Here is a 24860-nt window from a genome sequence, read left to right on the forward strand (position 1 = left end):
ACATCTTTGCATCTTTTTACCTGCAAGTGCCTTCTGGAAGGGGAACATTACATGAAGTCATCATCTCGGTAACTTGATGTGTATATTAATAAAAGCACTTCAGCTTTTTTAAGTTTTTTAATTAAATAAAGATGGGCCACCTAAAATTTTTTTTCATTCTCCTGACAAGTTAAGAAAATGAAAGTTACAATATTACTTTAAAAACATGAAAAAGAAAGATTATATATTGCTAATGTGTTGGAAAGGAAACCCCTGTTGTACTTTATCTCTTTTTGTATTCCATATGGTTGGATTTTTCATAACTATGTCGCTTTTGAAATTTCATGCAGCTCCACACATTTGCTTTTTTGTAGGTAAGTAACACAGTAGCAAATGCTGAAAGATGCAATTGATTCAAACCTGACAAATCTGAGCCAGTTTTCCGAGGTGCATGCGGAATGGAAACTTGAGGTGCTAAATGGAATAGTCCAGAGGAAGTTTTTAAAAACACATTCTAGCTGAAGAATTCAACTATGAAAAAACTGTATTTATATAATGGTTAGTATTTTTGAAAACTAGTGAGATTTCTCTTTAGGAAACTTTAAAAAGTGTAAGGTCATTATAAGGATGTTGTCTTTTCACTATTAGCAGGAAATACCAAGACAAAATGTATCTCTTTGGGGAGCAGCAGCTCATTTCAATCTAGTCTGACTAATTTGCATGTTTAGTCCATCCCAAGCTGTACAGCAGTTCTTTGGCCTCTTAACTTTGAGTAGCCAGTGTTTCTCAAAAGGTAAGATCAAATTTATAGTACAGACTTTCAGGTGATCATATATTCTACAGCTAGCTTTAAATAAGATATTTAAATAAATGCATTCAAAGCTAAAGACATATATGCATACATTTTTGTATGTATACATAAATAATATACACATCTTTGCATGCAAATTGTCAGGTTATATACAGAATTTCTGTTAAGGATTTTAGAGATGAAAAAACAATATGGGATTGAAACATCTGATTTGATTAAAATTTTATATGTCACTGAATTTTTAAAAAGTAACAAATGTTAAATGGAGTAGCTGGCTGCTATTACATCTTAGAAATTGAGTTTACACAGATACCCATCTATGGTGCTCATTTATTACTCTCAAAATAATGCACAACTGGTACATTTTTACCAGCCACTGTTTCACTTTTTAGTCAAAATGAGATTTGGTCCTAGTATTCAGTAATAGGAATCCTAAAGTATTTTGTGGAGTGGCTAGATCACAGAATAAAGGGTGAAGATGGATAGATCTGCTGATATTCTGTACTAATATACAATATTTATGTTTTCTTTAAAATAAGTAAATAAATACATAATAAGACCCTGAAGACCCTGTAGTAAATACATTAAAAAAAAACTAAAAATTTTTTTAAATCTCAAAAAGAAATACATAAGTAAATAAATGGTCAGAGCATCCAAGACATTTTTCCAAGGCAACAAACTGACTTCCTTCTTAGTACTCTGGGTTATTTTTGTTGTTGTGTTTGTTTTGCTTTAAAATCACGTGCAATTGCCCAATACATGGAAACCTTTAAAGTAGAAGAGGTTTTTGTCAGACCACACTAGTGAATATACTGTAGAACTCACATTTGTGCAACAGGAAAAATTCTTATCAGGAGATTCATTTACAACCTATGGGATGGTATGGAACTTTTGATTATGCTTTGAATATATGACAGATACCTGGGATGACTGGATTAAGTCCTCTGGAGACCCTCAGAAGTGAAGCAATAACTCCATTCACTGCCACATGTAATGAAATACATGTATTAGTTGTGCCAAAATTAAAGTTCCTATGTTCAAATTTTTAATGGCAGAATCTAAACAAATTCACAAGAACTTTTCCAGTTTTTTTATTACCTCTACTTTAATAAGTGTGAATTTTAACTGCCTACTGTATAATCCAGCTGCTGATGGGTAGTCCAGCTGCTGACCAAGAAATTAAACTTTATGTGTGTGAAATCACAAAAGATCATGTGTCACCAGCTTTTAATACACTTCTTCAAAGAGCTGCAATTCATGGGTTTGTGATACCTCAAAGAACCTTCTTTGACCAAAAACAATCAAACTGGTTTCAAGGTCATGGGTCATTGGTTCCCTGGATCACTCAACTAGTGTGAAGTTAAAGGAATTCAGACAAAAAAAAAAAAAAAAAAAACCCTCCAGTAAAAGAACTGAGAAGGTTCTAGTGTGGCAGATGTGTTTCCCCTAAGACCCCCATCCAGCAGAATGTTGTTTCGTTGTTGTTGAACCCAATCCATGCTCCAGCCCAAAGGTTAGTGTTTCAAAGTTTAGAAACTGGGCCAGCCAAATAGCCCAATGGATTAAAACACCTGCAGGGCCGATGGATGGTTCCATCCCTGGACCTGCTGTGCTGACTGCGCCCCTGGGGCGTGCTGAGATGGCGATTGAGACTGGGCATGATGGCACATGCCTGTAATCCCAGCTCTTGGGAACCTGTAAACAGGCAGATCACTATGAGTCTGAACTGGTAGCGAGACCCTAAACACCCTATAGATCCTTCCCTAAAATACTAACTCAATCAATCAATCAATCAATCAATCAGCATTTAGAAGCTGAAGGACCTCTTACCAACAAGTCAGAAAGCAAATCCATCTCACTGATCATAACACCTAGCACGGATTGAGCATAGATGCAGACAGCGGTGATGGACATTGTTTGGAACCAAGGCAGCTTTCTTACTCAGGGACTTAATGCTTAGCAACTACCAATCAGAACCCTCCTTCTGGACTGCTATTGACGAAACACCTTATCATACAATCCGTTTATGAGGCAGGGCCATTGGACATAGGAAATTTCTCCTTCTAAAAATGGGCAATTTGGTCACTTTCTTGACACTGGGAAAAAAAGACCTAATACCCACACTTTAAAGAGGGGAGGTTTATTTTAACTCATAGTCTAATTCTGCAGCAGACTGACTTCATGAGAAAGAAGAAGACAGAGGGTGGTGGCTTATGGACCATGGTATCTTTCAGTACATGTGGCAGAGACTGGGGTCCTCTCTTCAGTTCTTAGGGTCTCCAGGCCGCAGCTGCCAGAAAGCAGAGGGAAGACAGGAACCAGGCACAAGACAATCCCCTCCAAGGTCACACTCCCAGTGATTCACCTCTAACCGGGGCCCCCTCTTATCTGCACCTTCAGCTACTGGACTCATTTGTGGAGAGATCCACCAACGAGTATAGAGCCCCTGGGACTGAGTCATCTTCTAAGCACATGAGACTCTTGGGACTATTCTAGACTGAACACATGACATGGGTCTTAATGGATGGCTCACATTAGAGATGAGCTTTAAAAATCCTCACAGGGTAGCAAAGTGTGTATGCTGGACTACCAAAGCACTCACTAAAGAAGTGTTTATTTCATGCCCTTGGGAGACACCAGAAGCAGGAGAGACGACTCCCTGCTCACGCTGGTTGGCCTCAGACTGCTGTGAGCTGGACACCTCTCACCAGGAAGGGTGCTTTCTCTCAGAGCTTGTGGTACATGAAAAGACCATTGGGGAAGAAACGTAAAAGTGAGCCTGTCACCGGGAGAAGCTTTAGGAACTCCCAGTATTCAGGTATGAAAATATGTCTCACCAATAGACCTCCATGCCTAAAGGCAATATGCAGGCTGCACGCAGGAACAGGAATGAGGAAACGGGCTTTCCTCCTCCTGGGTTTCCCTGTGACAAACTCATTCTGTTTCTAAACTGGCATAAAAATGCTGAGCTGTCCTATAAAAAAAAAAAAAAAAAAAACCCTCTTCTAATTCTGGATAAAGCGAATTATTTTACACAGTCTCCTAAATGTCCCAGTGGTGCTGAACAAAAGCTGTCATACTTAGTGAAAACAACACCTTGCGCGATTGTGCTGTTTAGCACAATGGACTTTTGGGAGCCACGACTTTTCCATTTGGAGGGGAGCACATGAATAATTTTGTACCTTGCCACTATCTATGAGATGTTTTACTCTTCCAAAACGAGGGAGAACATTAAAAATCTCACAGTCATCTCCAATCTTTTGTTGTATGTCATCTACTGTATTTTTTTTATTTACTAGAGGTAAAAATCAACATCTGTCCCCGTACACAATACTTTTCAGTTACAAATCTGATTCCAGAATCCAAGGTTGGGGGCGGGGGAGGGGACGATTAACTTCCAGAGGATTTATTCTCTTTAATGGGAGCTCTCCGGGGCTCTCGGACGCCTCGGGAGAGTCGAGTCATCGAAGAATGAGGGTCTCGTGTTCCGCAATGCCGTACTTCCCTTTGTGCTCGTCGAATAACTTGGTCAGCTCGTCCATGTAGGTCTGGTGCAGCGCCTCGACCTGCTCCTGGGTCGGGTTCGGCGTCTTCTGAACAGGGATCGGGCGGCCCACTGCAAAGACAGAGACGGCGTCACTCGTAGCGCGCGGGGACCCGAGCCGCTCCAGCAGGCCCCGCCCCGTGGGCGGGGCGACGCGGCCGGCCAATCAGAGGCCCCGAGCCCGGCTTCCCCCGCCCTTTTCCCTTTCCCTGGCTGCCGCTGGTCTCACACCATCCCACCGGGTGACAGACACATGAAGATCCCTCCTCGCTCCTAGCAGACACTCGATTGTCAGTGTCCTTGTGGTTTTGACTTGGGGTCAAACGAGCTACTGTGCTGGCTGCAGCTGTGAGGTCCAGGGACACAGCAGCGCGTCCACGTCACCAGCCTCTCCCTCCGAGACAGCTGACAGCCCGGCCACAACACGCTTATTATGAGCATCTGCGCGATCTTCCAGGCACGCGGGCTCCCCTGTCCTCACTCTTAAAAGTCAGCTAAGTGTCTGAACTAGAGAAATACATTTCACAAGGATTCTACTGTTGGCAATAACTGGGAACTAAAAAGCAACTGAAAGTCTCAATAGAAAAGCTATCAAATAAACCGTGAAATAGCCATTCAGTGCAATGTTAGGCTGTGATGTTCTTACAGAAGAGATAATGCAAATAGGTATAGACACACATATACAGAAAGGTGTCTAAAATGTATTATTAAACGTTGTAAAATGAAGTATGATCCGATTTCTGAACACATTTTATATTTCTAGATGCATTAATGTTGCTACTGTATGGAAAAATATCTGGAAAAATAAAACAACTCCTCTAGAGAAAGAGAGATGGAGGAACTTTTTTTTTTTTTTTTTTTTCTGTATTGAGTGAATGTTCTACAAATCAGAATGAATTCGTGTTTTATGTGTATAATTACAAACAGACTAATTAATTAAAAATAAGTCCGGCTACTTCTATACACATTGCAAACATATTTATGTAATAAACATATGTCATCCAGCTATTTAAAAATTCAGCAGCGCAGTTTTGGTGCTCCAACTCACCGCGCCTCCTGCTGGTCTGACGCTGCTACTGCACCCAGGGTTGAAAATGTGTAGGACGATTGTCCACTAACTGGGCAGTAAACCCCTTCTGACTTTTGATAAGCTTGGGTTTTCTTCATGAAGTCCTTGCCTACATCAATGTCTCCAAGAGTTCTGCCCCTTCTACGTGATAGTAGATTTAGTGTTTCTCTTTTAATATTTAGGTCATTGATTTTTCCATTTTACTTGAGTACGTGATGAGAGACAAGGATTGAGGTTCACTTTTGCAACGCAGAAAGTCAGTTTTCCAGCACCATTTATTAAAGAGGCTATCTTTCTTATAGCGCAGGTGTTTGGACTCCTTACCAAAAATAAGCAGCGGAGGGTGCTTGGAGTTGTTTCTGTAACTTCTATTTAGTTCCATCGACTTCAGGTCTATTTTTTTTTTCCAGTACCATGATGTTTTTAATCAATATATTTCTCTTTTTTTGTTGTATAATTTCAAGTAAGGGATTGTGATGTCCTCTGCCTTGCCTTCATTGCCCAAAATTACTTTTGATATTTTAGGTCTCTTCTGGTTCCAGATGAATTTTAGGATTGTTTTCTCTACTTCTGTGAGGTGTGATGGTATTTTGATTGGGATTGCACTACATCTGTATAACAGTTTTGAAAGTATAGCTGTTTTCACTGTGCCGGTTCTTCCTATCCAAGAACTTGAGATATCTTTCCATTTTCTGATATCCTCTTTGATGGCCTTTTTCAGAGTACTGAAGTTTTCCATGTATAGGTCTTTCACTTCCTTTATTAGGTTGATTCCCAGGTATTTCATTTTTGGGGGTGCTATTATGAGAGGTGTGGTCTCCCCAGTGCCTCAGTGAGTTTGCTATCTGTGTACAGGAATACTATTGATTTTTGGGTGCTGACTTTGTATCCAGCTGTGCAACTGAAATTGAAGTCCTTTTGGGGAGGTTTTGGGCTTTTCTATGTGGAGTATCCTGTCATCCACAAATAATGGCTTCTTTCCTATCCTTATTCCTTTTAGTTCTTTCTCTTGTTGAATCACTGTGGCTAAAGTTTCCAGAACTATACTAAATAAGAATGGTGAAAGTGGACATCTTTGTCTTGTTCCTGTTAGAGTGAAAGGTTTCAATTTTTGTCCATGTAGTAGGATGTTGGCTGTTGGTTTGTCATAGATGGCTCTTATCACATTGAAATGACGATTTTTCATTTCAATTTCCATAGGGTTTTTTTTTTATCATGAGTGGGTGTTGAACTTTGTCACATGCTTTTTCTACACTTATTGAAATGATCATGTGGTTTTTTCCTTGGCTCTTGATAGGGTATATTATAGTGGTAGATTTGCATATATTGAGACATTCCTGCCTCCCTGGGATGAATCCTCTTTGGTTATGGTGTATAATCTCATTGATGATTTGCTGAATTCTGTTTACCAGTATCTTACTGAGGAGTTTTGGGTCAGTATCCATTAGGGAGACTTGCCTGTAGTTCCATATTTTGGTTGGATTCTTGCTTTCAAGAATGACTTTGGGAATGTTATATCCCTTTCAATTTTGCTAAAGAGTTGGAGGAAGAAGGGTATTACCTCTTCTCTAAAGTTCTTGTAGGAATTTGCCAGGAAGTCTTTCAGGATCTGGGCTTGTACTTGTTGGTAGTTTTAAAATTACATCTTCAGTTTCATTGACTTAAGATTGGTTTATGTAGAATTTTTATAGCTTCTTCATTCAGCCTTGGCAATTCACATGTATGTAAGAACCTGTCCATTTCTTCTGTGATTTCCATCTTAGTAGAGTACAGGTTCTCAAAGTAGGTGGGAATGATCTTATGGATTTGTGCATGATTTGCTATGACTTCACCTTTTCCAATCCCAATTGCTTGGATTTTGTTCTTTTCTTTTCTTTTGATAAGATTGGCTAAGGGTTTGCCATTTTTATTCAATAGTTTAAAAACCAACTCTTCAATTCATTGATTCTTAGGTTTAACCCATTAACCTTTAAGAAATCAATTACTTCTCAGGAGAGGCACAACCTGACTATATCAAATACTAAACCATTTTATTTTTAAAAAAGCTTAACCAAATAGGTAATAACTATAATTATTTAACTCAATAAAATACACTCTGCTTTTAGCAATTATAACTTATTTCATGTAGGCATTATGTTATGTCTAAATTTTTCAATCTAAAAATCATGCCTCGTAATATTCTTTCTACCCTTCAAAAAACCCATTATAAAGGGCCAGCCAAATAGCTCAGCAGATTAAAGCACCTGCAAGCAGGTGCAGGGGCCAGGGGTTCAATCCCCAGGACTGCTGTGCTGGCCCTGCCCCCAGGGCACACTGAGATGGCAATAGAGACTGGGTGTGGTGGTGTGCACCTGTAATCCCAGCTCTTGGGAGGCTGTAAACAGGCGGATCGCTACAAGTCCAAACTAGTAGTGAGACCCTGAACACCCTGCAGACCCTTCTCTAAAATACAAAACAAAACAAACAAACAAAACTCATTATAGTACATTGTACATAAGAAATCAAAAGTGATTAATTAGTATTTTGACAAATAAATGTACTGGCTCAATCTTGAAAACTACAGCCGTCACCATTAACCTATCTCTTTCCTTAATGCAAAGTAATCATTCCATGTGAGTCGAAATACAGCATTTGAAGATGGTGCCCTGAGACCACATGTGAAATGAAATGCTTCTAGAAATGGAACGCTTTGAGGGTGGGACTGATCTAAGATATATCTCACTATATTTGAATGTTATTGGATGGGCTATCCATGGGGAAAACATGAGTTTTCACATGAAGTAGACAGTGTAGATTAATTGTGCCATGGCTCAGCACATCCTCATGTTCAACTTTCCAACCTGAAGGGTTAAGCATTGCCCAGGCTGGTCCTAAGCTCCTGGGCTCCACCAATCTTCCTACCTCAGCCTCACAGGGAGCTGGTGTCATGGGAGTACGCTGTCATGTGTAGTGTTGCTTCTATCATTTTAAATCTTCTGCTTCCTCTCCCATCGTGTTTCCTCCAAACATGAAACTTTTTAAAAATAAAATCAGTCAATGTAGAATGCATATAAAGATAGGTAACCACACAAAAGGGCTTTTACTGCAGAAAACTGATAACTAGGTGAGCCAACTCTGGTGAAGGGCCCATTATGCAGAACTTTTCATCTACTTCATGGACTCTCTTGCAACCTGTTAATCCAAACACTGCTATAATATAATTGGCTGGCAAGGAGAAACAGATTCGCTGAAGACAGAGTATAAGAAACTTTGTTTCTAAAGCGGGACCCCATTTGTACCTCAATAATGTGTTCCTGAAAGTAATAAACTGTTACTCCAATAGATAATGCAATCTTTTCATTAATAAAATGTACACTTTAAACTAAATCTCAGAAAACACAGGCAGGTTATTTATGTAGGAAGTCCATACCAAAGCTAGTTCTCTCCCATTAGACCACTGCTCAGGAACGAAGATCACTGATCCAACTAAGATAACAGTCACAGCCCCTAGAGATACATACCGACAGAGTGCACAGGTCTCCGATGTGGCAGTAGCCCAAATCTGTGCTGAAAAAACCCTCTGCCATAAAACAGTGGCACAGCAAAAGTCAGGATCCTCTGCAGTCTTTCCTGGACAGCTCGAAGCCAGGATCCTTCAGGATTCTCAACTTGATTGTACAGATCATTCTCACCAAAAGCAAACACGGGGACCAAGTGGGCACTGGAAATAACAAAAGGAAGGAAAGGATAGAAATTTGTTTTATCCAGCTGGCTTTTGTGTCAAAACCTAGAAATTCTTAAAAAACAAAAAACAAAAAACAAAAAACTCAAGCCTTGCCATACTATCTTGTAAGCTTCCTGTCTGAAACAATGAAAACTGCCTTGTACTTGAAATCCTTTAGGGAGGTACTGACCCAAGCCAGCGGCTGGAATTTTATCCTGCGGAAAAATCAAGGTTCCAAGCTAGGCCTGGTGACACCTGCTGGTCACTCTGGAAGGGTAAGGTAAAAAGATCTCAGTTCAAGGCCAGGCTGGGCTCAAAATAAACAAATAAAGAAAAAAAAGAAAAGAGAAAGCCCTGGATTCCAGTCCCAGGAAGTTTCTTCTTTATTCACTTTGTGTGTTTGTTCATTTCATTGGAAATTGATATGGTGTGCATAAAATTCAGAACTTTATGGTTCTTGTTAATTTGGCATCAATCTATCTTGGTTGGAAGTTCATATTCCATTCCCTGAGAATACTCATGTCTGCTTTTATTTATTCATCCACTTATTTATTTACTTTTTGAAGCAGGGTCTTGTGTTGTGATTCAGGTTGGCCTTGAAGTTGTGATATTCCTGCCTCAGTTTCTCAAGTTCTGGGATTTCAGGTGCTCCCTACCATGCCCAACTACAATATCTGCTTTTATTTTAAGATCAACTTGGATGGGGTCTTTAAGGGATAGAAAAACTACTTTCTTTCTTTGTAGTCACTGAATAATGTCTTAGCCTTCTTGACCCAGTCACCTTTAGCAAACACAAAGTACTCACCCATGGGTCAAAGCAAGTTTCACAAATCCTTTCCGCTCACGGATGAACATGATGAATTTCCCTGGGTGGCAATCTAGTACCTCTTTGGCACCCCCAATGATGATGGCTGAAATATTTCCTCCTCCATCCTTGCTCAATATGTAGGACAAAGATTTCTTAGAGACTGAAACTGTCCCTTAGTGAATAAGACAAAAAGTATAATTAGACCTACTTTTCCATTGATTAAACTTCTCTACATTATTCTATGGCAACCATGAATATTGAGCAAAATTTCCTATACAACTTAGCTTTGGAGCTCTGTGCAAGTTTGTAATTTTATCAACAGCCAAATCTTTGGTAATGTAATTCCATTAATAAGATTTTGAGTTTTGAGAAGGTCATGGGTTTGGTCTTTAAAATATTACCTGATCCTTCCTAGAACTACCACTTTTGGGGTAGATTGTGTACTCCTCAACTCTACAGGTTCCTACTGATTTTATATTCTATGTGCAAAGTACTCCCTGAACTGTTCAGTGCACACAGGTAGTTATTTGTGGCTACTTTGCCCATTACCCTGCTGGATTCTTGTGCAGAATTAAAAAGTACTATATCGTCTAAGAAGCTTCAGTAGATCTTCTGCATATACAACACCCTGCCTCTCAATAGTCTGTATGAGTTATTACTTTCTAAACCAGGATTTCTAATGGAAATGATTTTAAAATTTAGGTCATTTAATAAGTAATATAGAGGCTGAGTCCTGGACAGCTTCAGGGGCCTTGCTGACCTGCATCCTGCCCTCACTACCATTTTGGGGGAGAACCAAAGAGCTGCAGAAGGCTCCCCAACATCATCATAAGAGACTTGGTGAGCCCTACTCTGCCCCCCACTATTATGGGAGCCTTATGGGGCTTTGGCCTGCCATGCCCCACCATCACAGAAGCCAAGATGAACTCTGGACACTTTGGAAACTTTGGTGAGCCACATCCTGCCCCCACACTATCAGAGGAGCTGTATTGACCTTGCTGAGCTGTTTCCCCACACACTATCACAGAAGCCACACCAAGCCTGGGACAGTCTCCAGAGCCTTACTGGCCCACACCCCACCTTCCCATCATTGCCACTGAGCTTGGTGAACTTTGCAACCTTCAAAAATGTCAAAACAAAGGAGCAAAAGGCAATCTGAAACCCCTAGTCCACCCAAAACAAGTCCAGAAACAAGGGCATAGAAGAACTTGGAAGTAACACAACAGAAATTCCTGAAATGATAGCAATTAAGGGGCCAGGGAAATGGCTCAGTAGAATAAGCACTTCTCTGGCAAGCGCAAGGGTCTGAGTTCAATCTCTGGTTCTGAAAAAAAAAAATAGCAATTGAAGTAAAGAAACAATACCATCAGGGTATAGGAGAAATGCTCAGCAAATCTAAGGAAGACATAGATGAAAACAAAAGTAGAGGAGACTAGAAAAATGATGGAAACATTAAAGAAACAATATAGCAAATAATTAGAATGCATGAAATTGATTAACACAGATATCAAAAAAATTAAGAATTGTATTAAAAGCTGGAGAAACTGCTTGAATGAAATTGCAGATAGACTTTCAGACTTCGAAGACAGCACTATACCTAGCAATCACAACAGTGAAGATCTCTTAAAAATAACAAGGAAGCAGGAAATAATTCAACAGCTACAAGATGATGCAAGGAAAAACAATATAAGATTGACAGATGTCAATGAAACAGCAGGAGTCATCGCAAATAACATAAAAAGACTGTTTGCAGATGTAGTAACAGAAAATTTCCAAGCATGGGAAAAGAATCTGACATATAGATAAATGAATCCTATAAAACTCCAATTAGGTATAATCAAAATAAACTTACATCTAGAAACTTAATAATAAAGATCCTAGAAATTCAGAACTTCAGCAAAATACCATAATATTAAAAGATGTTAGAGGAAAAAAAAAAAACAACAACAACCAGATGACCTATAATGGAAAGTCCAGCAGAATCAAAAGCATAAACATCAGATCAATAACTTGGAGTGAAATATTTTAAGTCCTGAAAGAAAACAACTTCCAACCCAGATTGATGTACCCTGCAAATCTATCCATCACAACTAATGGGGAAATAAGATACTTCCATGACAAAGAACAACTGAAGAAATTAATGACCATCAAACCAACCTTACAAAGAGCACTGACAGGTATTCTAAAAAGAGACAAAAATGATCACTACTTCAAGAACAACAAAAAGGAAACACCAAGCAGAGCAAGCAATTAAACAGAGGGGGAAAGTAGGGAATCTACAGCAGGAAAAATAATCCTGACAAAGATAAGTCAATACATATCAGTTATAATCACCAATGTAAATGGCCTCAACACACCAATCAAAAGAAACAGACTGGAAGAAGGAACCAAGAAATAAAATCCAAAAATATGCTGTATGTCAGAAACACACTTAATTCAAATATACATTCATAGACTGAAAGTCAAAGGATGGAAAACAATACTCCACGTTGTAGGAACCCAGATAAAAGCAGGGGCAGCTATTCTGGTTGATGAGTATGTCAATTTCAAACAAAGAATGATCAAAAGAGAAAAAGAAGGTCACTACCTACTTGTTAGGGGAAAACTATAAGAGGAAGAGATAACAACAGGAAGAGATAAAACCCATGAAGGAGCACCCAACTATATAAGCCAAATTTTAACAGACATGAAAAATTAGATGAGCAGTAACACAATTGGAATGGGAGACTTTGTAATGGGGAAATCTATCTCAAAAAGAGATAGATCACGTAGGAAAAAAAAGAACACAGAAATAACAGAACTAAACCAAACTTGTGAAGAAGTGGACTTAGACTTTTACACAGTGCTACACCCAACAATGTCAGAATATACATTCTTCTCAGTAGCGCATGGGACATTCACCAAAGTAGACAATATACTAGGGCATAGAATATGCTTAAGTAAATGCAAAGGAATTGAAATTATTCCCTGCATATTATCTGACCATAGTACAAATTATGGAAATAATTGACGAAATCATGAAAACTCCATAAACACATGGAAACTAAATAATAGCCTCCTAAAAATCAATGGGTCACACATAAAATTAAAGAAAAAATTAGACAATATTTACAAGCAAATGAAAATGCACATATAACTTTCAAGAACCTGAGGGATGCAATGAAAACAGTCCTCAGAGGGAACATTTATAGTGGTGAATTCTTACATCAAGAAAGCAGAATGAGCCCAAATAAACAACTTTATGTTGCACTTCAAGTTTTTAGTAAAACAAGATCAAGTCAGGCTCAAAGCTCAAAGAAGGTGGGAAATTATGAAGATTAGAGCAGAAATTAAGGCTATGGAGACTAACAATACAAAGAATTAATGAACTGAAGTGTTGGTTCTTTGAAAGAACAAATAGAATTGACAAACCCCTTTATCAAGAAAAGAAAATATTCAAATTTATACTATAGGAATGAAAAGGGGGAAACCCCATAGAAATGCAGAAGATCACCAATACCTACTTTGAAAATCTTTACTCTCACAGGATGGAAAACACAGAAGAAATGGACAGATTTCTAGATACATATGAATTACCAAAGCTGAACCAAGACGATATAACAATTCTGAATAGCCAGTGTGTCAATGGAATTGAAAATGTAAATAACAACTTACCAACAAAGACAAGCCCAGGTCCTGGTAGATTCACAGCTGAATTCTACAATAAATTTAGAGGAAACTTAATGCTAACTCTTCTCAAACTCTTCAGTGAAATTGAAAGAGAAGCAATTCTCCTAAACTCACTCCTGGAAGCAAGTGTTACTCTGATACCAAAACAAAACAATGACAGAAACAATAAAGAGAATGACAGGCCAATATCTCTAATGAACATAGATACAAAAATCTTCAATAAAATATAACCAAACAGAATGCAGAAATTCGTCAAGAAGATCACACACCATGACCAAGTGGGATTCATCCCAAGGAAGCAGGGATGTCTACATATGTGCCAATCAATAAATGTGACACACCATATCAACAAAGCCAAAGACAAAAATCACATGATCATCTCAGTAGATGCAGAAAAAGCTTTGAATAAAGTCCAACACACATTCATGATAAACAATGCAGAAAATCAGAGTAGGTGGTCTTTAACTCAATCTGATAAAAGTCATTTATGACAAACAAACAGACATCATTGTAAATGGACAAAAACCTGAAAACTTTCACCCTAAAATTAGGTACAAGACAAAGATGTCCACTATCACCATTCCTATTCAATAAGCTTCTGGAAAAATTAACAAGAGCAATTGGACAAGAGAGAGAAATAAAAGGAATAAGGATTGGAAAGGGAAAAGTGAAATTATCATTATTTGCAGATGACATGATACTCTACATACAAGACCCCAAAAAATCCACCAAAAGATGTCTACATAGCAGGACACAAAGTCAGCACTGAAAAATCAATGGCATTTCTGTACACAAACACACTGAGAGAAAAATCAGGGAAACAGAGCCTTCCACAATAACATTCAAAGAATTGAAATACTTAGGAATCAACCTAACAAAGGAAGTAAAAGATCTATACAGAGAAAATTACAATAATCTGAAAAATGAGATCAAAGAGGATTTCAGAAAATGGAAATATATTCCTTGTTCATGGATAGGAAGAATCAACATTGTGAAAATGGCCACACTCCCAAAAGTGCTATACAAATTCAATTCAATCTCAAGTAAAATAACATTAGTATACCTCACAGTTATAGAGAAAACATTCCTAAAATTGATCTGGAACCTGAAAAGATCTAGAATAGCAAAAGCAATCCTGGATAACAAAGAAAAGGCAGGATACATTACAATCCCTGATTCGAAATTATATTGCAAAGTTCCTGTGATAAAATTAGCATGGTACTGACAAAAAAAAAAGACCTAAAGATCAATGGAACATATTAGAAGATGCAGACACAACCACAAACACCCTCAGTCATCTTATCTTTGGCAAAGGAGCCAAACATGTTCACTGGAAGAAAGATAGCCTCTTTAATAAAAGGAAAAAAAAAAAACAGCTTTTCATATACTGAAGGCTAGAATTAGATCCATGTCTATCAACATACACTAAAGTCAAAATGGATCAAAGATTTGAATATTAAAACAGAAACATTAAATCTACTGGAGGATAAAGTACCTGGGAATCTTGCAGACATAGGGGTAGGTAGAGAGTTGATGAATAAAAACAGAAATGCATGGGAAATACTTCAAAAAATCAACACTGGGGATCTTAACTTTTCTGAAGTGTCTGCACATCAAAAGAAATCACCAACAAAATAAAAAAGAAACCCATGAATTGGGAAAAAATTTTAACTGACTATCCATCCGACAAAGCACTTCTATATAGTACATACAAAGGATTTTCAAAAAATCAGGCCTCCAAAATTCAAAGATCCAATAAAAAAAATGGGCATCTGAGATGAATATAGACTTCTCAGATGAAGAAATACAAATGGCAAGTAAATATATGAAAAAATGTTCAACATCATTGGTCATTTCAGGAATACAAATTAAAACAACTCTGAGATTCCATCACACCCAGAAAGAATGGCTATCATCAAGAAGTCAACCAATAAATGCTAGAGGGGCTGTGGGGAAAAGTAACCTTTCTCCACTGTTGGTGGGAGTATAGACTGGCATGAGAATAACTGTGGAGGTTCCTGAAAAATCTAGAATTATAAGTCCCATTCAACCCAGCTACTCCCCTCTTGCATATTTTTTCAGTAGAACTGAAAACATTACACCACAGTGATACATGGGTACCCATATTTATAGCAGCAAAATTTGTTACCGCTAAATCTTAGAAACAACCCAAATGCCCATCTACTGAGGAATGGATTAAAAAGGTGTGCTATTTTTATACAATGGAGTATTACTCAGCTATAAAAAACATAAACTGAAGGTTTTTATAGGTAAATGGATGCAACTAGACCCCATACTCATAAGTGAAATAACATGCTCTCATGTATAAATGTTGTCCCGCTACTAGTGAGAACCTGAAAAAGTAAATAAAATCTGAAAGGTACAATAGAAAAGGAAAGAAACGGTCCCAAGGGAAGGAACAACTGGGATGAATGAAAGGAGAAAAGAAAGAAAGAAGGAAGGGAAAAATATGTTTATCCTATGCATATGCACAGGATAGCTTTGAAAAATATACTGCTGATTGCTTCTGGTCTGTTGAATGAAGTAGTTAAAGCTTAAATTTGTTTTGTCCTCTATCCTTTTCTGTTTTATAGAACCTTTCAAGCAATGTTGCCTGCTTATATCTGGTAATCTGAACAACTAATCTGAAGCCAACAATATGCAATACAACAACCATTGTTGAATATCTATTATTTTGTTTAGTGACATTCTGTATTATTTTTATTAGATGATTTTTTTACTATTTTTATTGCCTTTAAAAAAATAGGTAAAGTAGACCTAGTCACACTTTTGTGATGTAGTCTGAGTCTAGCAAATAGTTAAGAAAGTTACATAACTGTTCAGTCTCTATGTCAAGATTTCCCATTTAAAAGTTACTTAAGATTCCTTGTTAGATTTAACTCTAGTATGGAGTTGAAAGAAAACTGCAAAGTATAAAGATGAAAATACAGCCGTGCTCCCACATTTCAGAGATAATTGCCCTCTAATGGTCTGTGTTTCCTTCCATTCTGAATTTTACCCATTTTAAAGTCATAACAGAATCTATTAGATGTTATGAATACTTAGCACACTTCAACTTGTAAAGGAAATGACTTAATTTGACATCAGGCTCCTTCCACTGGAGGAATGCAAAGTCATGACAGGGATTTGAATGACCAGTTTCTCAAAAGAAAAGGAGCAGGGTGATGGGTTACAGGGTGAAGAAACTGAGCCTGCCCGGGCAAGTGTGAACTTTACACAAGTTCATGGTCAGTTCTCCTTTGTATGAGTGCAGAGGAAACTAAGGCCTCCCTCCCCCTGCTTAGGGAGTCTCCTGGATTTCCAGCACCGCTGGTCATGTCCCCTGACAAGCTCCCTGTCTGCAGGCTACTGCCAAACCCACCGCACTAGATTGGCCCTTTTCCCCGCCCTTTGCTCACCACAGTGGGCCGCCCCATCACCAGTTTCTGGGCTCTTGTCCTCCATGCCCTCTGCCAGCTGCTGCCTGAGTGATCTTTCTAACATACAAAAATCCCTCTGGGTCCTTTCTGCATAATGTCCTTCACCAGGTCTCTGAAACTTATCCATGGGATGAAATCTGAAGTCCTCTGTGTGCATGTCAGGCTGTTGTGCTCGGATCCCTCGACCTGCCCAGCCTCAGTCTGCAGGCAGAGAGGAATGGGAGCCTTGGCACACTCTCAGGCTGCTCTGGCTAACACCTGGCGAGGGCTGCTTTCTGAGAGGAGTCCTAAGAGCTCTCTGCTTAGCGACAAGGATGGTCTAAGCCTCCACTGGCTACAGGTTTGAATGCTCTTATTTAGCACTAAAGACACTGAACGTTTGAGGCAAAGGGAAAGACTTCACAATGTCATAAACTAGGGACAGCACACAGGTTTCATCTTAAGGACAACTCGAGTGGCAACTGCTGCAGGCATTGTTTGGAAAAGACCCTGAGATCGACTGCTTATGTCTGACACTGCCATGGACAGAGATGGATCCGTGTGTCTCGCGCCATGAAGTTTCCACCCTGGTTCTCAAAGGCACTATTTAAACTCACCTGTGGCTATACTCTGAATCAAAAAATTGTATAAGGTAAATATATTTCTGTGGTGTTTATAAAAAAATCTTTTTTTATTTAATATTTTCCCTTTTCTAGTATTCTAACCGAATGTCTGCAAAACAAGGAGAAAAGGGATGTTTTTCTCCTTGGCAGTTAGGAGGGTAGTTTGTGCGCCCTCTGGAGGCCAGATGCCAAATTACTAGGTAGGAGTTTGGAGTCTGAACATCCGGTAGAGCACAGAAGTGAGTTTCAGGGTGAGAATTGTTCCAATTAATTGCTAGATTCAAAAATCTTCTGAAGATTCTCAGGATCATTGCCTTGCCTATCTTCTACATATAACCGTATGGCTTGCCCCTGTCATGTTTCCTAGCTCTGCTCCTTGCTCTCTCTTCATTGTCTAGTCCTCAAGTTCTTGCTTTCCTTTTAGTTGTATTATACCTTTCTATTTGTATTTCTTCTTTCGAGTTCTTATACTAGGGAAACTATACGATATTTACACATGTGGGTCTGGTTTATTTCACTTATGAGTATATCTTCTAGTGGCATCCAGTTCAATATAAAGGCTTCGAGTTTATCATTCTTTATAGCTGAGTAATGCTCGGTAGGTGGGGTGTAGTGTGTGGTGTGCCCTGGCCAGTGTAGTGTGCCCTCTAGTGGTGACTGTAGGCCACTATGGACTGAGCTTTTTCTTGGGCTCCAGACCAGAAAGAGAACCTCAAAACCTGGCCTAGGGTTCTTGAGTTTTGATGCTTAATAATTTCCTACTAGTTATATAATGACAAGTGATTTGAGAAACTGGTAAGTAATGAAAATGAGGAAGATCACAGAAAATTCTTTCCTTAAATATGCCACTTGTTGGCTCTGATACTATAATTTTTCAAGATGATCTTTTTTTATGTATCCAGGAAGTATAATACACAATGTGCATAAATATACAACTTTATGCATCACTGTAGTTCACGTTCAGTCAGTGAATTGAGCCAGTTGAATCCCTAACAAACTGAGCCCCTTAAGTTGAATGAGAACTAGTAACACAAGCTTAGGCTTCTCTATACATTCGTAAGTATCTTCATAACATTTCAGATTAATTTTATTCTTAGAATTAGTAGTTGCAGTTCCACTGTTCAGAAAATATTCCACTGGTTCAGGGTAATAGAGTAAAATTAAAACTTCTCTCTCTCTCTCTCTCTCTCTCTCTCTCTCTCTCTCTCTGTCTGTCTCTGTCTCTCTCTCTGTGTCTCTTTGTCTCTGTTTGTCTTTCTGTCTCTGTCTCTCTCTCCCCCACCCCCACCCCCACCAGCTTGTGCATTCTAAGCAAGACTACCAGTCTTAGGAATTTTAAATTTTAACCAAGTCATACTATATATAGGGGCATAAAGACAGCAAGCTGCGAATGTTTAGCTTGTGCCTCTGCCATTACTCCAAGACACAATGAGGGACCTTTCTCATTTCACATATATAGATATGTATAGTGCCTCTCAGGAGGAGTGATTGACCCCCTTTTTAGATCTATGATTGTTTTTTATCTCTAGGCATAGAAAATGCATCCATTAATTTATTCTTTTATTAGATTAATATGAACTGATTGTTCCTAATGTTAGATACTGGATGAAACAGGGAAAAAGGACGTAGTCTGTGTCCTGGCACTACAATTCCAGTAGAGAACGTGCGACCACTCATAGAGCACATGAAGTGCCAGGTAAGGAGGAGGCCAGAGGACTTCGCTCACAGGACACTGAGCCCACAGGGCGCTCTCTGCGTGCTCCCACCACCCTAGCACCTTGCAGAAGCAGCGACTTGCTGGCACTTACCAATACTTAGCATATATTCTCGAAGCAAGGGGAACAGAAACCAACATGAAGTCACATGAAGATATATAGTAAAACCAGGAAACAACGTTGCGAAGTCTGTGTCTCTGAAGTTAATATTCCCAGCAGTTCCAAGTGCCAGTATTCCATGAGGGTGAAGACCAAATATATAGTTGTGACGTGGATCCAAATTGTGAGTCTTGACAAGCTGTGTTGCACATTCATGTTGAAATTAAAAAAAATTAAAACATTCCCTTATTAGTTTCAGTGAAAACAAAAGGATTCATGATTAGTTCTTAAATCATAAGGAAGGAGAGAGTACAACATGTTTTGGTTCCTTGGTTTGGGGCTATTTCTGAGCATCTAAGCTGTCCTCTGAGCTGGGATCCCTTCATAAACAGCCTTCCACATTCTGGCAATTCAGCTGAAAGCTCATTTAATAATGTAGGTCAAAGTGCAGGCTTTCTTCTTGCTATGGCTTCAATGTGTCCACAGAGCATGCCTATGAGGAACTCAACCCCTAGTGCATCATCCTATGATGGATGATTGGGCCAGGAGGGCGAAGTAAATAGGGAAACACCATGATTGTGGACATGAGTTCCTCTAAGAGGACAAGTTTCACCTCCTTTTGTTCTCTCTTACCCTCTTTCACTTTTCCATATCTGCCATTGGATGTTGTAACAATAGGGCCCTTGGCAGATGTTGGCATCTTGATACTGGACCATTTGGCTTCCAGAGCTATGACAAAATAAACTTATTTTCTCTACCATGCACTCCATCTCCATGAGAGGAGCACAGAATGGACTTAGACCCTCCCTTTGAAAGGGCAAATGCTTTAGATCTATATAATGAAAACAAACTTGCACTCTTCTCCCAATTCAGAACCGCACTGTGTAAAACAATTCTACTCACTCTAAGTGGAAAATAGTCCTGACAGTATTTCCATAAATTCCAGTTTCTGACCCAGGAAGATCTCCTGCCTCCTTTGTCTGGGGTCAGCCAATCAAAGTAGAGCCATGTCAGATAAGGGAGGTAAATGAACCAATAGTTGTAGACAATCACTATTATCGAGATGGCAAGGCTTGATGGAGCTGTGAGAAAAGGAAAGCCGTCATGGAATTAGAGTCAGTGAACGTCTGCCCCCTGCTGTACAGCATTTAGCCCCTGGTTCAGGGATTTAACACATATAAGATCTATTCATCAGAGACTTTATTCAGCCGAGTTAAGGAGCAAGACAGTTATATGTTATTATTTAACATACGTGAGGTTTATTATGTGCCAACTATTACACTTGTACATTCTGCCTGGATATTTTTCTTTATTCCTGCTCACCACAGCATCAATAAAGGGGCCCTGGTATGCTCCATATTATTTTTACATAATGGAAAATAGAAGTTAGAGAGGAGAGATGAGTTCTTGATGTGAATACAGCATGGAAGATGTTGAGCTGCCGGGCTGGAGTCCGAGTTCCCCACTCAGCCGTGGCCTTGCAGCACCTCCCCAGCATGAAATGCAGAGGGCTCATCACTCACAGAATGGATGAAGAGAATGCTAATGGGTCGGTTAAAATGATATGTGTCTGAGTAATGGCACCTTGATCTACTACTGAGAAACAGCAGCCCCACTTCCCTGTATGTTGGAGATTTTACCAGTAGATGCCTGAAACCACAGCTAGTCCTGATGCTGATATACACTATACGTTTTCCTATACACATGCACATACAAGGCTTGATTCATAGATCAGGCACAGTAAGAGATTAACAAAACCAGCTAACAAGAGCATAGAGCAATTAGCGTAACGTACTCTGTGTGCCTAAGGAGAGTCACATGGAGAGAAAATATTCTCTCAGGCTTTCACAGAGAGCAAATTGGTCAAGCAATGGCCGTGACTCATCCACATGGCTGACACTGACGAAGGTTCTACAAACTGCAGTACAGGATTTCAGGGTAATCCTGAGGGGATTTGACTGACCTTACCAGATACAAAAGTTACATTTCTAGTTAAATGGGTCTTGCTTTATCTTGGTCTTAACCATCCAGCAGAAAAATATAAAAATGAAATATAAAAAGTAAAGCCATATTAATATGCTGAGCTATAAAAGGCTCAAGTCAACAACTTCTGACATTGCCAGTTCTACAGATAACCCATTACTATTATGGACTATTGGACTGTATTGGATTATTTTGCTGAATTCATGCACCTACAATATTTAAGTGGCAATGGAATACCCATCTCTGACAAAACTAACAAAGAAAGGGGATACAAATGAAGGACCATATTGTATCTGTATATACAAAATAGTTAGGATAGATATACAGCTACTTTCTCTTAATTCAATGAGAAGAAAGATTTGTACTAATAGTGTTTGGACCGGTTATCACATCTGCATCTTGTACTATGAATAACTAGTATGAAAACAATATGCAATATATTAATTATTGAAACTGTCGTACTAATAAATTTTGAAACTCTCATTGCTATTTGTTTCTCAATAAAATTATTTTAAAAAAGAATAACATACTCTAATAGTTATTAAAAACATAAATTTCTCCTTTCTAGAATTTTCCATTGAATAATTTTAGACTACAGCTGACTACAGGCAATGAAAACCAAAAACCATGGATAAATGAGACTACTGTATATAAATGTATGCCTACCAATACACACATGTGTATACAGAGACACATAGATTACTGTATATAAATATATACATACTGATTTACTTGTGTATATACACATACAAACACACATCTGCATATATTTGGTCAATAGTCACCATTAATCATGTTTGATTGGATCAAGAAAAGCCTACCAGAGTAGTCAAGCCCACTTCTGGGTGTGTGGGGGGTGTTTCCAGAAGTGACTGCCACAGATGCTAGGAAACAGGAAAGAAGGCCCACCCTGATTGGGGTTGGCACCATCCAATAGGCTTGCAGCCTAGATGGAACAAAAAGGGAAGAGGGATGAAGCCAGCCTGCCTTTGCAAAGCTCTGCACTGCCTGAGGGAGTGCACACTGTGCCACTGCCATGGCTTGTGGCTATCAGACCCTGGGTCCCTCAGTGGATCAGTGAAGACTTATACCAGCTGTGTTAGTTGATACATTGTGTCAACTTGGCTGAATCAGCTCCTGGCAGCTCTCTCAGCATGGGGGCCAGGAACTGAGAAAGGCAGGAAGTCGCCCTGCCTGCTTTCCTGCCACTCTGCCACGCTTCTTCCGTGGAGGTCTCAGTCTTTGGAGGAGCTTGATCTCTGATCTCCGTAGCAGCGCCACTTTGGAGGAGTTTCGCCACTGTGGAGTTTCGATCTTTTTCACTGTGGAGCGCCAGCAACGAGTAAAAAAGTAACTAAGACACCAGCTACTGTCTAGGCAGCTTCCAGCTTTCCTCTTGTCCTGGTGCTACCTTCCTCATCCTTCATGCTTTGTGGCTTCCAGCTTCTTAGAACAGCTACTGAATCTTCTGGGTCTCTAACCCTTTTGGGTCATCTCTGCAGAGGCCCTGAGTTCCTGGGTACCTGAGCACTGTGAACTGCATCTCAGGGAACCCAATCCCTACCCAGCTGCTCTGAAGCCCAACTTGGGACTCTTCTCAAATGAAAACTTTGTAGCTTTGCACCCTTGAGCCTTTGAGGAGAGCAATCTGACTGATTCCTGGCATGTCCTTGAGCCATTTTTCCATTATCCTGATACAAAGTACTTGGTTTCTCTTTAATGATAATCTTTTCAGCAAGTGAGCTCTCCTCTAGTCCATGTTTGTAGTCACTATCATTCTGGAAAAGCTGAAAACCTTTTAGACAGGCCTTGTATGCTTGGTTTTCAGCATAAACTTGGCTAAGAGCCCCAACAATATTTATGCCATAGTCCTAGTGCTGGTCCTTGAAATTTCTTCCACCAGATAAATTATTCTGCCACACTAATTTCAGTCTCCTGAAAAGTCTCAGGATACGACCAAAATGTAAGTTTTCTTCCAGAGTGTAACATGCATGGTCTCAAGTTCAACTACCGATGTAGTCCATGTTCCCAACTGAAACCTCCTGAACCTGACCTTTCCTGTCTGCATTTCTATCAGCATTCTGATTTTCTGAGCTCCAACCAGAGACTCCTACCAAACATTCTAAAGCTGTAGAATCTTCAAATCCTTCCAAACCCCTCTGGTGAACCAGTTCCAAAGGCATCAAGCCACATGGCCAACTACAGCCATAGCAACAGCTCTGTCTCAGTACCATAACCATCTTAGTTCCTTTTTCCTCGCTAAAACACAACATCCAACACCTACAACTCAAAGGAGAGGTTTATTTTGGTTTGTTTTTCAGTTCTTTGTCACCCAGCTCCAGGGCAGAACAAGCACAGACATTGCAGAGGAAAACTTGATGTTGCAGTAGCCAAGAAGCAGAGACAGCTGGGGATGTAGCTCAGTGGCACAGCACCTGCCTGGCAAGTGTGAGGTTGTAAGCTCTATTCCCTGTACCCTCTGTCAAAGCAAATGAAACAGAGACAGTGAAAGAGGGGAGGGAAATATACCCTTCCACATCATGGTCCCAGTGACCCACCTCCGCCAACCAGACCCCACCTCCTAACAGTCATCTACAACACCCCAATAACTCCAATCACCTTCCAAAGCCCCCACCTAAGATCACACGAGACTCCTGGGAGACACATAGGCATAGCACTTCAATCATTAAGCCAGTCAGAGACAAACACAACCTGGACTTCAAATTGACACCTGGAGTAAGGGCAATGCAGTGGGCTGATGCCTTAACCTATAAGATCTAATGTTAATTACAGGTCACAAGTACCAGAATGGAATTAAAGCATGCCTACTTGGGGGTCTTAAGAGTTGAAGGAAAGTAGGAGTTGGGGAAGTGGGAGAAAGCTTATGCTGTCCATAAAAATCAACTCTAAATGGACCACAAGCCTTAATGTAAAACCTAAAACTATAAGACCTTTAGAATACAGCATAGGATGAACATCTAGGTGCCTGTGCCTGTGCCTTCTTCCTCTAAGTGTGTGAGCTTGGAGGCTGCACTCACGGATTCATTGCTGTCACCACCTGCACAACTCTGAAAGTTTAGCTGTAGTACAAGAAAAGTAGGATTGGCTGTAAATATGTGTTGAAATGGTGAAGAAGGAAAGAGGATAGGCTAAAGGTTGGCAGTACACCATGGCCTGTCAAGGATCTAGATTCCAGACACCTGGAGAACAACCACTTAAAGAAAAGGAGTAAAAGCTCCAGGAATCAGGAAAGAGCCAACAAGAAAAATAGAGAAACTGAGAACACTGAAGACAACACAGAGAAAAGAACAAAGCATTCTGGGGCACTAACTCCCAGCTTGTAGATTGGAGAGCCAGATTTGTTTTCACAAATACAAACCCCTAGAAGAAGTCTGGACACTGAAAAGTCCCTCAAATATTGCTCTCAGTAGACTGAAG

The 24860-nt window shown here is 39.6% G+C and overlaps 1 protein-coding gene across 1 annotated transcript in view; it reads right to left on the reverse strand.

Moving 5' to 3' along the window:
* Positions 1-2602: 2602 nt before the first annotated feature.
* Mogat1 (monoacylglycerol O-acyltransferase 1) overlaps positions 2603-24860 on the reverse strand; it is a 40103-nt gene continuing 17845 nt past the window's right edge. The window contains exons 3-7 of the mRNA XM_023723061.1: positions 20343-20521; positions 19434-19638; positions 9912-10086; positions 8904-9103; positions 2603-4406 (exon numbers count right to left, since the gene is read on the reverse strand). Coding sequence (XP_023578829.1) covers positions 4252-4406; positions 8904-9103; positions 9912-10086; positions 19434-19638; positions 20343-20521 — 914 coding nt within the window. The 3' untranslated portion in view covers positions 2603-4251. The remainder of the gene's footprint in view (positions 4407-8903; positions 9104-9911; positions 10087-19433; positions 19639-20342; positions 20522-24860) is intronic.

This window comes from Octodon degus, unplaced genomic scaffold (assembly GCF_000260255.1).
Source record: "Octodon degus isolate 3935 unplaced genomic scaffold, OctDeg1.0 scaffold00096, whole genome shotgun sequence".
NCBI classification, from domain to species: domain Eukaryota; kingdom Metazoa; phylum Chordata; class Mammalia; order Rodentia; family Octodontidae; genus Octodon; species Octodon degus.